This window comes from Trichosurus vulpecula, chromosome 5 (assembly GCF_011100635.1).
Source record: "Trichosurus vulpecula isolate mTriVul1 chromosome 5, mTriVul1.pri, whole genome shotgun sequence".
NCBI lineage: Eukaryota > Metazoa > Chordata > Mammalia > Diprotodontia > Phalangeridae > Trichosurus > Trichosurus vulpecula.
In genome coordinates, this window is record NC_050577.1 from 301,968,231 (window position 1) to 301,983,250 (window position 15,020).

The following is a 15,020-nucleotide window of genomic DNA, read 5'->3' on the forward strand; positions in this document are numbered from 1 at the left end:
AGCTTTGTTTCCATCTGGATGAAACCATGGTAAAGGTCCATGAATGCTCTTCCCTCCAATATCCACAGGCTGTTTTAGCAGATTCCCAGCCATATGGTATGATTTTGGTACAAGCAGCATTAAGGTAGGAGGATGAGCTGAATGGCCTTTCAAAGACCCTCCCCACATCTAGGATTCTGATTTCAAAGGTCTTTTGGGCCCATGATTCAAAGAGCATTGGAGATGGCATGCTGTCTTGAGGATGGAGGAGAGAAGGGAGGGAGAAACAAAATTTGGAATTCAAAATCTTATAAAAGTGAGTGTTGAAAACTTAAAAAATAATAAAAAATAAACCCAAAGAGCATTGGTCTGGAGGTCAAATGACCTGGATTCAAATCTTGTGTCTACCAATTATGAGCTACGTAAACCTTGTGTAAGTGACTTCACTGGTTTCCACTTTCCCCATCTGTAAAATGAACACAATAATATCTGTTGGACATCCTTTCAAGGGTGTCACTAGATATGTCTTCCTAACTAGGTAAGATGCTGCTGGAGAAGAAGGATATTTTATACATCCTTGTCCTTCAGGAAGTATTTAACTTAACAGCTTGCTTTTCTCCAGGGGTTTACAGTTTACAAAGAGCTTTCCCCACAGCAGTCTTAGGAGGTAGGGTCCTCTATTATTCTACTTACCCTACTTAGGAGCAAATGTAAGCTCCCCAAAGTAAGGGGATGGGCCCAGGGTCACCCAACTATCAGAAGCAGGATAGAGATGAACGTGCCTCCTGACTAAGTCAATGATCCTTCTACTACACCATGACTACTCTTGAAAATGCTTGTTAGCACCAGCTGTGGCTCATTATCCCTGATTGGTGACACAGGCTTAAATGGAAGGCAGCTTTCTGCAGGGACTGAACGAACCACTATCTTTCATAATGATTTTTCTTTTTCTCGCCTCCCCTTCACCCAGGTTGCATCTTCTCTGGTCCCTAGAACCCAGCCTAGAAAACTGGTTGAGGGGGGCAGAGCCAAGATGGCAGCTGGAAAGCAGGGACTTGCCTAGGGCTATCCCCAAGGACCCTCCAAACACCTGTAAAAATGGCTCTGAACAAATTCTAGAACTGAAGAACCCACAAAATAGCAGAGGGAAGCAGGGCTCCAGCCAAGGACAGTCTGGATGGTGGCTGGTTAAGGTCTATCACATGGAGCTGGGAGCAGGGCAGAGCAGAGCCCAGCATGGGCTGTGCCTGGAGCAGCAGACCAGGAGCCAGGTGGAACAGGCCCTAGCACCTGAATCACTGAGCTGTGGCAGTTAACAGACTTCTCAACCCACAAACACCAAAGACAATAGAGAAGGTTGGTGGGGAAAACTGCGGGGACAGAGTGAAAGGAGTTCTCGGTTCAGCCACTGCCCCAGGGACAGGGGAGGTGGTGCAGCTGCAGAACTACAGCTGCAGTTGATTCTAGCCCCAGGCCCACATGGCAGGAGGAATTGAGTGGCGAATCAGAGTGGGAGTGGGAATCAGAGCCTGCTCAGATCTGAGTTGTGGTTCAGGTTGGCGATTCTTGGGGAAGGAGGAGCACTGGTGTGGCAGAACTTGCTGAGTAGAAAAATCTCTGAAAACAACAGCGCAGCCCCTCGAGCTTCGGACAAAGTACTCTATACAAGCAGTCATACCCCGATGAAAAACTCAAGGGTCAAGTAGTTGGCTGAGAACATGACCAGGCAGCAAAAACGGACTCAGATTCAGACTCAGACTTAGGAATCTTTCTTTGGTGACAAAGAAGACCAAAACATACAGCCAGAAGAAGTCAACAAAGTCAAAGAGCCCACATCAAAAGCCTCCAAGAAAAATATGAACTGGTCTCAGGCCAGGATTTGGAAAAGCAAGTTAGAGAAGTAGAGGAAAAAAATGGGAAGAGAAATGAGAGTGATGCGGGAAAACCATGAAAACAAGTCAATGACTTGCTAAAGGAGACCCAAAAAAATACTGAAGAAAATAACACCTTAAAAAATAGACTAACTCAAATGGCAAAAGAGCTCCAAAAAGCCAATGAGGAGAAGAATGCCTTGAAAGGCAGAATTAGCCAAATGGAAAGGGAGGTCCAAAAGACCACTGAAGAAGATATCACCTTAAAAATTAGGTTGGAGCAAGTGGAAGCTAGTGACTTGATGAGAAATCAAGATATTATCAAAAAGAACCAAAGGAATGAAAAAATGAAAGACGATATGAAATATGTTATTGGAAAAACCACTGACATGGAAAATAGATCCAGGAGAGATAATTTAAAAATTACTGGACTACCTGAAAGCCATGATCAAAAAAAGAGCCTACATATCATCTTTCAAGAAATTATCAAGGAGAACTGCCCTGGTATTCTAGAGCCAGAGGGTGAAATAGAAATTGAAAAAATCCACCTAATATCACCTGAAAAAGATCCCAAAAAGAAGACTCCTAAGAACATTGTTGCCAAATTCCAGAGCTCCCAGATCAAGGAGAAAATACTGCAAGAAGCCAGAAAGAAGCAATTTGAGTATTGTGGAAACACAATCAGAATAACACAAGATCTAGCAGTTTCTATATTAAGGGATCGAAGGGCTTGGTATACAATATTCCAGAGGTCAATGGAGGTAGGATTAAAACCTAGAATCACCTACCCAGCAAAACTGAGTATTATGCTCCAAGGCAAAATATGGATTTTCAATAAAATAGAGGACTTTCAAGCTTTCTCAGTGAAAAGACCAGAGCTGAATAGAAAATTTGACTTTCAAATGCAAGAATCAAGAGAAGCATGAAAAGGTAAACAAGAAAGAGAAATCATAAGGGACTTACTAAAGTTGAACTGTTTTGTTGACATTCCTACATGGAAAGATGATGTGTATAATTCATGAGACCTCAATATTAGGATAGCTGAAGGGAATATATGTATACATACATATATATGTACACATGTACATATACATATACATATATATATACAGACAGAGGGCACAGGGTGAGTTGAATATGAAGGGATGATATCTAAAAAAAAATTAAATTAAGGCATGAGAGAGGAATATATTGAGAGAGGGAGAAAGGAAGAGATAGAATGGGGTAAATTATCTCACATAAAAGTGGCAAGAAAAAGCAGTTCTATAGAAAGGGAAGAGGGGGCAGGTGAGGGGGGATGAGTGAATCTTGCTCCCATCAGATTTGAACTGAGGAGGGAATAACATATGCACTCAATTGGGTATCTTACCCCACAGGAAAGAGGGAGGAAGGAGATAAAAAAGGGGGGATGACAGAAGGGAGGGCAGATGGGGGAAGAGGTAATCAAAAGCAAACACTTTTGAAAAGGGACAGGGTCAAGGGAGAAAATTGAACAAAGGAGGATAGGATAGGAAGGAGCTAAATATAGTTAGTCTTTCACAACATGAGTATTGTGGAAGGGTTTTACATAATGATACACATGTGGCCTATGTTGAATTGCTTGCCTTCTTAGGGAGGGTGGCTGGGGTGGGAAGAGGGGAGAGAATTTGGAACTAAAAGTTTTAAAAACAGGTGTTCAAAAAAAAGGTTTTGCATGCAACTAGGAAATAAGATATGCAGGCAATGGAGCATAGAAATCTATCTTGCCCTACAAGAAAGTAAGGGCAAGAGGCATGGGGTGGGGGAGGAGAAGGGGGGGGCGACAGAAGGGAGGGCTGACTGGGGAACAGGGCAATCAGAATATATGCCATCTTGGAGTGGGGGGAAGGTAGAAATGGGGAGAAAATTTGTAATTCAAACTCTCGTGAAAATCAATGCTGCAAACTAAAAATATTAAATAAATTTTAAAAAAAGAAAAAGAAAAAAAAATAAAACAGGTTGACACTCCTTGATTGATTTCTCTGGGTCATGCTTCTTGTCCCCACAGGTGTGCTGGAGCTAGCTTGAAAAAGGTAATTGTCACATTTTCAGTGGTGGCATCTGCCCCTCATGAATGGGCAGATGCTACAAATCAAGGCTTGATTTGCTGTTTTGTTGATTGATTGTCTAGACTTAATAAAGTGATGGAGATGTTATTAATGCTGATTAAACTGAAAAGTGTGTCATGCTTTTAAGAGAACCAATTGTTAAATTATTTACCAGCACACCCCTACCTCTGGCTCACTATATGAACGGAAGTCCATGATAGACTCCAGCTTGGACAAGGGGAGGGCCACTAGGTTCTTCTGGCAGCAGGTCACAAGGTTAAACATGACCCCTGCCCTCAAGGAGTTGACTGTATGGTGAGGGAGAGAACTATAAAACTAGGTAGAATAAGCAGCAGAAGACAGATAAGAACCAAGAGTTCTGAAAATGAAGAGAAGGAAGTTGATTGCTTCTAGCTTGGGATCAGGGAAGCTCAGGGACAGTGGAGTTGGAAACTCATTGCCACCAAGTCCATTGCTTAAGGAGAAACCTTTATGACATAACACAAAGCCTATTTATCCTTATTTTACACACTGTTTGAACAAGTTTGGTGCTCTCAGTTGTCCAGCCCACAGCAGATTATAAGCAGCAGATCAGGATATATGAGCCAGAAGAGGCAAGAGAAAGGCAGGAAAAGGAGTCATTCTAGGAAAGGCAGGCACACTGAGGGCAACAGTGAGTCACCTGACCATAGACAGAGTAGGGCTTCTTAACAGGGACTCAGTCACATCTCATACCAAGTTAAGGGCAGGATGGATAAATAATTCAGACATAAAGGGTGACAACATAAGTGAATTAGGGAAGCATGGGAAACTGTACCTTTCAGATCTATGGATAAAGAAAGAGTTTATGACCAAACAAGAGATAGAGAGGGTCACAGGAAATAAAATAGATGATTTTGGTTACATGAAATTAAAAGACTTTTTTACAAACAAAACTAATGCAGCCAAAATTAGAAGGAAAACAGGAACCAGGGGTGGGGGAATTACAGCAAGCTTCTTTGATAAAGGCCTCATTTCTCAAGTATATGGGGAACTAAGCCAAAGCTGTAAAACAAAATGAGCCATTCCCCAATTGATAAATGGTCAAAGGATATAAACAGGCAGTTTTCAGACAAAAAAAATTAAAGCCATCACTTAATATGGAAAAATGCTCTAAATCACTATTGATTAGAGAATTTCAAATTAAAACAACTTGGAGGCACTATCTCACACCTATAAGAATGGCTAACATGACAGAAAAAGAAGATGACAAATGTTGGAGGGGATGTGGAAAAGCAGGGACACTAATGCACTGTTGGTGGAGTTGTGAACTAGTCCATCCATTCTGGAGAACAATTGTGTATACCCTTGACCTAAAAAACCACTAATAGGTCTGAGTTCCAAAAATATTTTTTAAAGGGGGGCCAGGATCCATAAAACCAAAAATATTGATAGCAACTCTTTTTGTGGTAGCAGAGAATTGGAAATAGAAGGGATGCTCAGCAGTTGGGGAATGGCTGAACAAGATTGTGATATAAGAAATAATGAGCAGGGGACTCTCAGAAAAACCTGGGAAGACTTCTAGGAACTCATGCAAAGTAAGTGAGAGGGTTACTAGGTGGAACAGTGGATAGAGCATGGGCCTGAAGTCAGGAAGACCTGAGTTCAAATCCAGCTTCAGACACTCCCTGTGTAACCCTGGGCAAATCACTTAACCCTGTTTGTCTCAGTTTCCTCACCTGTAAAATGATCTGGACAAGGAAATGGCAAAGCACACCAGTATCTTTGCCATGAAACCTCAAATGGGGTCAAGAAGAGTCGACCATGACTAAACAACAACAGAAACAAAAAGTAAGTGATCAGAACCAGGAGAACATTGTACAGTCACAGCAGTAATGTAGGGATGATCAACTGTGGAAAAACTTAGCTACTCTTATCAAGACAATTCCAAAGGCCCCATGCTGATAAATGTTATCAACCTCCAGAGAGAACTGATGAACTCTGAATGCAGATCGAAGCATACTTTTAAAAACTTTTTTGTTTTATTTTTCATCTATTTTTTTAATATGGCTAATATGGAAATAGGTTTTGCACAACCTTACATGTATAATAGATATCAGATTACTTGCCTTCCCAAGGAAGAGGGAGGAGTTGAAGGGAGGGAGAGAACTTGGAAATAAAAATTTTTAAAGGATTATTTTTGAAATGTTTACTGTAATTAGTAAATATTTAGTGAAATTAATAAAATATATAAAATTTTAGAAGCAAGAAATCAGTCCATTTCAGAGGGTTCTCTGAACCTGGGTGGGAAAAAATGATGTCTTTATTTTCACTAAGCTCTAACTGAAATTGAGCATTCTCTTCAATTATTTAAAAATATTGTCCTAAGAAGTTTCTCCTAAAGAGTCCATGACCAAAATAAAGTTAAAACTAGAAGAAGAGCCCTCCCCAGCCCATTGGGTGACCTTTCCACTCCCCCTGAAGGATTTTCAGGAGAACATCACCAAGACACAAGATTGGCAGGCTTGGATAGGGGGTGACCTGTATCACTGAAGCAAGTGCCCATATGGATGAAATAACAAACAGTGAAGAATCAAAAGAAGTTGATATTCACCCAAATCTCTCTGTCCCCCTAAGTACACTTAACTTTCTTGGAAGGTGGGGAAGCCTTGGGAGGGAAAAAAAACAACAACATTTTTAAAAAATCTACTCATCTGAAGAAAGCATGAGGTTTATGTGGAGCCCCATCATAGAACCACCAGATGAATTGTGCATGCTCAAGACCTGCTCTATAGGTAGGACATGGAGCCTTGGTCCTTGGTGATCATCAAGGAGAATCTTTTTATAAAAACACAGACAGCAACAACAACAAAACCTTCAGAAGTAGAATTGTCTGGAGCAATTTAGGGCAGGGGCCAAGAGTCCAACACAACACTCCTGGGGCATCCCTGGACCATTCATTCTGGAAATCAGCATTAAGCACCTGCTGTGTGTAGAGCCCTAAAGAAGTAGAGGCTAGGAAGATGGAGTTTAGAGAATATAGGTTCTAAGCCACTGATGAAGCTCATGGTCTAGTAGGAAGATAGGACTCCCACCCAATAACTCTAATGCACTTCCTGTCCGTATCAGTACCTTGGACAGGGGCAAACCCAATGCCAGATGACTCGGAGGGTAAGTCACAGAGTGCTTCCTGGGATAACGTTACCTTTCACCAACCTCAAGACAGAAGAGGCAGTTCCCACGATCTCCTGGGATCCTTTTCCATCTCTGTTATTTTCATGCTATATCTCCTTCTCCCCCAACTACATTATAAGCCCCTCGAGGGCAGAAACCAGATCTTATATTTCATAGAATCATGCAGTCTGGATGAAACATTGATAGCATAAAATCCATCCCTCTCATTTTACAGAAAGAGAAACAGATCCTGGTGTCATGTATCTAATTAGTGACAGAACCCAGCCTAGAACCCAAGTCCTTTCCCACTATGACTCCCTGATTCCCTGTTCTTGTTTTTTTTTTCCTTCCATTCACCCAAACACAACTCACACAGCAAGCACTTGGGTTATAGTAGCTGATGCAGATAGATGATTCTTGCATTTTACTAACTTGACCAGTTGCTTGGAAGACTCCCATAGCTGTTTGCAAACAAGCAGCTCTCCCCTCCCAGTGTGGTTGGAAGTGAAGTAGAAACAGAGCTGAACTGAGTTACCCAAGGTCACACAATAAATCAGGGATGGAGCTGGGGCCCTCTATTCTGAGAAGGGTTGCAGGCCTCATACTTCATTCTTTGCGAATCCCATGAAGGCACCAGTTAGAGAGAGTCCTGGACCTACCCAGGTGGCTTTAATCAACACAAAAATTGGAGATTTCTGAACCACACAAGGCACCAAAATAAATCCCAACCAATTTTTAACCTGCCAGATGAAGCTGGGGACCTTCCTGCTAATAAAATGTTAGGAATGCAAGAGACAGTAGAGGTCATCTGGTCCAACACACTAATTTTTCAGGTGGATAAATGGGCCCAGAGAAGGAGAGTGACTCACCCAAAGTCACAGAACAAGTTAACAGCAAAAGCATAACTAAAACCCAAATCTCCTTACTTCCAACATAGCACTCATAGAATGTTGCAGTTGGAAAGAGACCTGCAAGATGATGTAGCTCAGTCCCCTTATTTTAAAGAAGTGGAAATTTTGTGGCATTTGGAATATCTACCCAACCCTACACAGATCAAGCTGGATTTGTGCTTTTGGAAGGCCTAACCTAAAGTGCAAGAAAGCCCAAGGCCTGCCAGTGTCTTGGATAGTCAGAGGCACCTGTTAAATGTCTGTCTCTCCCCTCTCTCACTTTTACACACACACACACACACACACACACACACACACACACACACACACACACCACTCCTTCCCACAAACAGCCTAGCCATGGGAAGAACCTGGGTTTGGAATCAAAAGATGCAGGTTCAAATCCTGGCTCAGGCTCTTAGTTCCTGTGTGACCTTAGGCCAACCCCTTACCTTCTCTGGAACTCAGTACCCCCAATCTCCTTGCAAAGCAAGGAGTTGAACTACATGGTCCCTAAGATTCCTTTCTATTCTAAATCCATGGCCCTACTCTGAGAGCCGGGAGTCAAGCTTCTCTCCCACCTGCTGCTCTTCCCCACCCCCACCCAGGCTCCCAAACCTTCCCCCATCCCCCTCTGGCCCCACCCCAGGCTGGGTGCAGCCAAGTCCTCCCACCGCCCCACCCACCCTGTCCGAAGAAGGAAGATGTGGAAGAGGAGCTGGGTAATGACGTGGGGGAAGGGGACTCCTGGACAGAGATGACCCCACAGATATTGGATGAGGGAAGGAGTGAAGCTCCTACCTGACTTGGGGTAGGTCACGATCCAGACGTCGCTATCTCTCACTGGGAAATTGGCAATCTCCTCCATTTTCCCCCTGCAGAAAGGCGGCAGCCGGACCCCATGGTGCTCAAAGTATTTGCTCTCGAACTCGCCTGGAGTGCTCGGGGTCTCCGCCTCGCTCTCTGCCATCCTGACCCCCTACCTCGCTGCCGCCGCTCCCGCAGCTTCAGCTGGAAGGATGTTGCTGGACCTGGCCCCTGGTCCTTAACTATCCTGATTCTCCTCTCTCCTTCAGCTGCGATGGATAGGGATGGATAGAAGGAAGGATGCAGCGCTGGGCCAGAGGATGCCGCTGTCCTTGGTCCTTCGTATCTGGCCCCTGGTCCTCTCTCCCTGGGGCGCAGCCACTGCCTCCTGCAGATGGATGGAGGGAAGGATGCTGCACTGAGTCAAAGGAAGCCGCTGTCCTTGGTCCTGGGTCCCCGGCCCCAGGTTTTCCTCGTGCCGCCGCCTCCTGCGGCTGGTTGGAACCCTGACTGGATGCTCAGCTGGTCCCCAGGCCCCCTCCCTCCCTCCCGCCCCCGTGCTTCCTCCCCCAGCGAAGTCTGGATGCTTCGGGGGACAGATGGACAGACACGCAGAGGGACTGAGCTCCCTAGCCAGTGGCCCCGCCTCTGGGGATGCGGGGGCGGAGGACCAAGTGAGGCTCTCGTGTCTAGCTGGGTTCTTCCCCCACGACGCTCACATACACAGACACACACCCAGACAGACACGCACACACGCGCGAGCGCGCGCGCGCGCACACACACACACACACACACACACACACACACACACACACAGAGCACCGCGCCCCAGAGAGGAGCCCGCACCCGCAGCACCAGGGCTCAGGAGAAGGTGACGTAATGCACCCGTGGCTCCTCCTCTCCTCCTCCGCCCCAGCCCTCGGATCCACCCCATCCCCGAGCCCCGCCTTCCCTTAACCCTGCACCTGCCACCCTATTCTGGATCCCAGGATTGCAGGAATTAGAGCTGGGTGAAACCTTAGATATCGCCCAGTCCAATCCCATAAGGAAATTAAGGCCCCGAGAGCGGAAAGGAGCTGGCTCAAAGTCACACAGGTGTGGAGATGCTCTTAATTGCCACAGGTGACTCGAGTACTCCCATCAGCCTTCTCTTTCTCTCCTGATCAGGACCGGGGGTCAAGTGCGCCCCATTCGAGAAACATGGATGATATCCCTGTTGTGTTCAGAGCTCTGTGCTGTGAAAATAAGTTTATACAAGGGACGTGGTCACAGCTCCTGAAGCTTACAGTCTAGCAAAGAAGACTTTCCCTAACTTCAGGCAACGCATGATAGCAACAGCAACAGTGATAGAATGTCAGGACTGGGAAGTGCCTTAAAAGCTAGAAACTAGAAACTGACCTTCACTGTCAGATCTGAGAGGGCATTTAGTACGTGGAATGTCACAGATGAGATAGATCTTACACTGTGGAATGTCATGATTGGGAGAGACCCTCCCAATAGAAATTAAGTCTTAAGATGTACCTTCGAACAGGAACGTCAGAGCTGGGAGAGAGCTTAGAACAGGGAATAGGGAGGGGGTGTTAAAAACAGAGAATGTCAGAGCTGCGAGGGGCTTTAAAACAGAAAATGAGTGATCTGGAAAGGAGCTTAGAACAGGAAATGTCAGAACTAGGAGGGAGCTTAGAACATAGAGTGTCAGTGATGAGAAGTTTACTAGAACAGAGAATGTAAGAAGTGGGAGGAACTTTAGTAAATAAAACATTGATCTTCAAGACATAAGTTTTCTAAAACTGTTCACATCTAATATGGAGGATGCTCTGTTCCAAGTCCAAATGGAGGAGGGATTCCCTATAGATTGCAAAGTCCTGTTTTGCAGGTAACACTGCATTGATTTTGTGGAGACTTAGAATGCTTCAGAGACTCCTAAAGGAAATCTATGGTCACTCAAAAGAATTCAGTACCACCAACGACATATAAAAACCAAATGGATGGATTAGATAATGCGGTGCAACTGGAGGGACACCTAGCCCTGGTCCATCAGTAAACATTTTGAAAGGACCTAGAATTGAATGAGAGGAAGAGACTAGGCTGGTTGGAATTGGTAAATTTTGCTTTCAGTGATTCCAAGCTGTTTCAAACCATGCGCGTTGTAAACTAACATATTATTCACTAGAAATGTGAACAATGTCTTATATTACAGACTGGACCAGCTTGCAGAATTAGACGCTCAGAGCTGGAAGGGATCTCAAACTCCACCATGTCCAGCTTTTACCAAATCAATAACTTCTATGTCCAGTAATGATTAATCTGCTTCTCGAAAGCCCCCAATACCAAAGAAAGGGCAGCTAGTATTGCAGTGGATAGAGTACCAGGCCTGAAGTCAGCCAGATTTATCTCTGTGAGTTCAAATCCAGCCTCAGACACTTACTAGTTGTGTGACCCTAGGCAAGTTTCTTGGCCTTGTTTGCTCCCGTTCCTCATTTATAATATGAGCTGGAGAAGGAAGTGGCAAGCCACTCCAGTATCTCTGCCAAGAAATCCCTGAATTGGGTCATGAAGGGTTGGACACAGCTGAAATGACCAAACAACAGTGATGCCAAAACAAACTGTACCTCATGGAAAATCATGGCTTCATGCATGTTCATTTTCTGTTCTTCTTTGGATGTGTAAACATTCATGTTTGTTGCTGATATTTGCCTACTTTGGGACAACAAAAAAGGAACAAATTTACTTTCAACAAATGTCTCTAGTTCAGGGACCCCTATTACTTCCCAAGGAAGCCTATCCCACTTTTGGACAGTCCCTTCTCATATTGGATCTCAAGGAATCCACTTTCTTTCCCATCCCACAGTGATCCTGAGCTCTTGGAGGCTAATGTATAAACACCATTTCTCCATCTAAGACTTAATGTTCCCTCAGGTTTATCTACTACAATCCTACTGCCTTCCTAATTTCCCACTCTAGAAGTACTCACTCCTTCCACTGTGCCCTCTGGAATGCCTATTGAATAATTAGCAAACTTGCTTTGACTTTCTTTCTCCTTCAGTCTTCTAGAAAACACTGAGGTGTGGGTCTCTCTGATGATCCTGGGAACTTGGCACCTTTTCTAGTACTGACTACACTTTGGCTCATACCACCACTGACTCCCTAGTCAGAATTTTCCCTCAATCACTTTCACTAAACAATATTCCCTCCATTGACATTTCATTGTATCTAAATTTATCATCCAATCCAAATCCTGGTGACTCTTACTACAGATCTCCAGGACTATATAGGACTTTGCTTCTTCAATTAATTCACTGTTCAGCAGGTGAGCAGGTATGAAGAAAGGGAAGGAAAATTGGAGAAATCGTGAATGAATGAATTTATTGAATAAACAAAAGCATCCAATGAATGAATGAATTAATAAATAGCCTCCCTTTCCTCCAAATGACCCCTGCAACCTTGGGTTCCCATAAAAGAAGACAGGACAAAGCAGAGAGCTCACCTACCAAGCCCCTCATCCCCTCCCTTTGTCAGGAAGAGTGCTGATTAAAATGGAAATCCAACGTGTTAGATTTGGTTTTTATTTATTAAACTACCTCAGCTAAATGTTTCTGGCTTCTCTTCCTGGCCACAGCCTGTGACTCAATTCCCATTCATCTATGAGGGGGTGGTGAGGGTTAGGCAGGAGGACCTGAGGAAGACAGTGCATGAAAAGGAAGAGAATATAAAAACTGGATTCCTGGGGGTGGGGGTGAAATAGGATGCCTATCACATCCCTATAATTAATGAGGATTTGGGTCTCTCTTGTAGTGACCTAAGACAGAGGGAGGGAAGTGAGTGAAAATGGGCACCTGAGGGAAAGCTTGGTCCTGGCAGTGGGCACTGGACTGGACATCAGAAGACTTGGATTCTAGGCCTTCTTCAGCCATGACTTTGCTGATGCCCCGGGACTGTCTGGACTTTGCCAGCATGCCCTGGGGAGGGCACGTCCCCTCTGCATGGATTGTCTTTCCCCATGAACCTCCTTGAGGGCAGGGGTTGTCACTGGTCCCAGTAGTTAGCACAGGGCCTACTAGTACTGAGAGAGCATAAAAGGCATACGTCTTTGTTTATCTGTTTCACACAAGGCAAGTCCTTCATCTGTCTGGGCATTAGTTTCTTCTATGATATGAGAAAATCAGAATATATAATCTCTAAGACCCCTCCCAGCTGACATGCCCTGTTCTAAGGCCCTTCCCAGATCTGACATTTCCTGTTCTAAGGCCCCCTCCCAGTTCTGACATGCCCTGTTCTAAGGCCCCATCCCAGTTCTGACATTCCTTGTTCTCAGGCCCTTCCCAGTCCTGACATTCCCTGTTCTAAAGCCACTCCCAGCTGTGACATCCTCTGTTCTAAGGCCCTTCCCAGCTCTGACACTCCCTGTTCTAAGGCCCTTCCCAGCTCTGACATTCCCTGTTCTAAGGCCCTTCCCAGCTCTGACATGCCCTGTTCTAAGGCTCTCTCCCAGCTCACATGCCCTGTTCTAAGGCCCTTCCCAGTTCTGACATGCCCTGTTTTAAGGCCCCATCCCAGTTCTGACATGCCCTGTTCTCAGGCCCTTCCCAGACCTGACATTCCCTGTTCTAAAGCCACTCCCAGCTGTGACATCCTCTGTTCTAAGGCCCTTCCCAGCTCTGACATTCCCTGTTCTAAGGCCCTTCCCAGCTCTGACATGTTTTATTCTAATTTAGGCCTATTTTGTGGGTGTAAGGTCATGTGCCAGAGTTATTAATTGTCATTCACATTTCTTGGGTTATTAAGGAAATTGCACAGCTTTTCAACTAAGTGTTTGAAATTTGTTTTTCGCCTTTCAAAAAATGTTGGCTTAGTGTTTTCCTTGAATTATATGATTTCCTTGTATATTTAAAAGGCCAGATTTTATCTCTAATAAAATAAAACATTTTTCCCAATTGGTGAAATTTCTATCCATCTTAATTGCATTGCTTTCTGTTTCATAAATAAATAAACAGCTTCATCTATATTGTTCCCCATAAGAATCACCATTAGCCTAGGAGCCAGAATGCCATCTATCACTTAGGAGGTGTGACCTTGAACAAGTCAATAAACTGGCTGGCCTTCAGTTTCCTCATCTGCGAAATGCATATAGTAATAACAATGTATTGTAAGTCCATTTCTTTGATAAATAGAAGTTTCTTTTCCATCCACAGCTGAGACAAAGGCAGCAGTATTATCTTTTTTTCTACCTTTGCTTATGTCCACATGTATAATCCAAATGGAATTCACTGTGGCCCATGGTTTCAATGCCCTGACAGCACATTGAGACTTTTCCTTAGGGTTCTGCAGATGATCCAGCAGCAAGGCCCAGAAGCGAAGGGGAGGAATCGAGTGCCTGGATCCACCAGGAAAATGGCTCAGAGCTGTCCAAGCTGCCTCCTGCTACCAAATGTAGACCTTGAGGGTGACAGTTCTCCGGTCAATGAGTCCAGAAACTCTTGGAGGAATTAACCTGGTTTGGTTGGACATCCTCACACTAATGAAACCAGAAAAAAAGCTTTATCTCGTGGACACTTTCTTCAGGAAAAGAGTTGACAGGCAGTAGACATACCAAGGACCAAATATCACACACACACACACATACACACACACACACACACACACACACACACACACACACACACAAATGAAATTGACTATAATCTAACAAGTAGGAAGCCACTGGCTAATTTAGCTGATTAGGACATCAATTGCTAGTTAGAAAGAAAAGTAAAAATGAAAAGCTATCTTTGATACATCAGAGGATCTGTGATTTCTCTGATAGGGACGTTCATTTATTCAAGCCCATCTGTGCCTTCCCATTCTGTCCGACTCTTGCTTATAGCCTCCCATAAATCTGCCCCAGATAGAGGTCTCCCTCTACATCTTCTGACATTGCACGGATGCCAGTGGAGCACACGGGCTCCCCATCAATTATCTTTCATTCTTACTCCACGGTCAGTCTATCCTTTCTCTCAGTTGTACATTTTCCTGATGACATCCTCTCCACCACTTCTACTATGCAATTCTTTGTAATGTATTGCCACTTGCTAATGCCCACCACACACCTCTCCATTCATCTTTGGCTGACCTTCAACTTCAATTCTTAACAGGGAGTGGTACCCACTTATAGCTCTGGAGCAAAGCCCCATTCACTCCAGCCTAGTTATAGCTCCAGTGGTATTCCACCATAGCATGGTGAAAAAAGCATTGATTCTAGAGTTACCCCTCTGGGC

The 15,020-nt window shown here is 44.4% G+C and overlaps 1 protein-coding gene across 1 annotated transcript in view; it reads right to left on the minus strand.

Moving 5' to 3' along the window:
• Positions 1-9,653, minus strand: part of SULT4A1 (sulfotransferase family 4A member 1) — a 51,546-nt gene extending 41,893 nt beyond the window's left edge. Inside the window, exon 1 of the mRNA XM_036761703.1 lies at positions 8,761-9,653. Coding sequence (XP_036617598.1) covers positions 8,761-8,929 — 169 coding nt within the window. The 5' untranslated portion in view covers positions 8,930-9,653. The remainder of the gene's footprint in view (positions 1-8,760) is intronic.
• Positions 9,654-15,020: the final 5,367 nt, after the last annotated feature.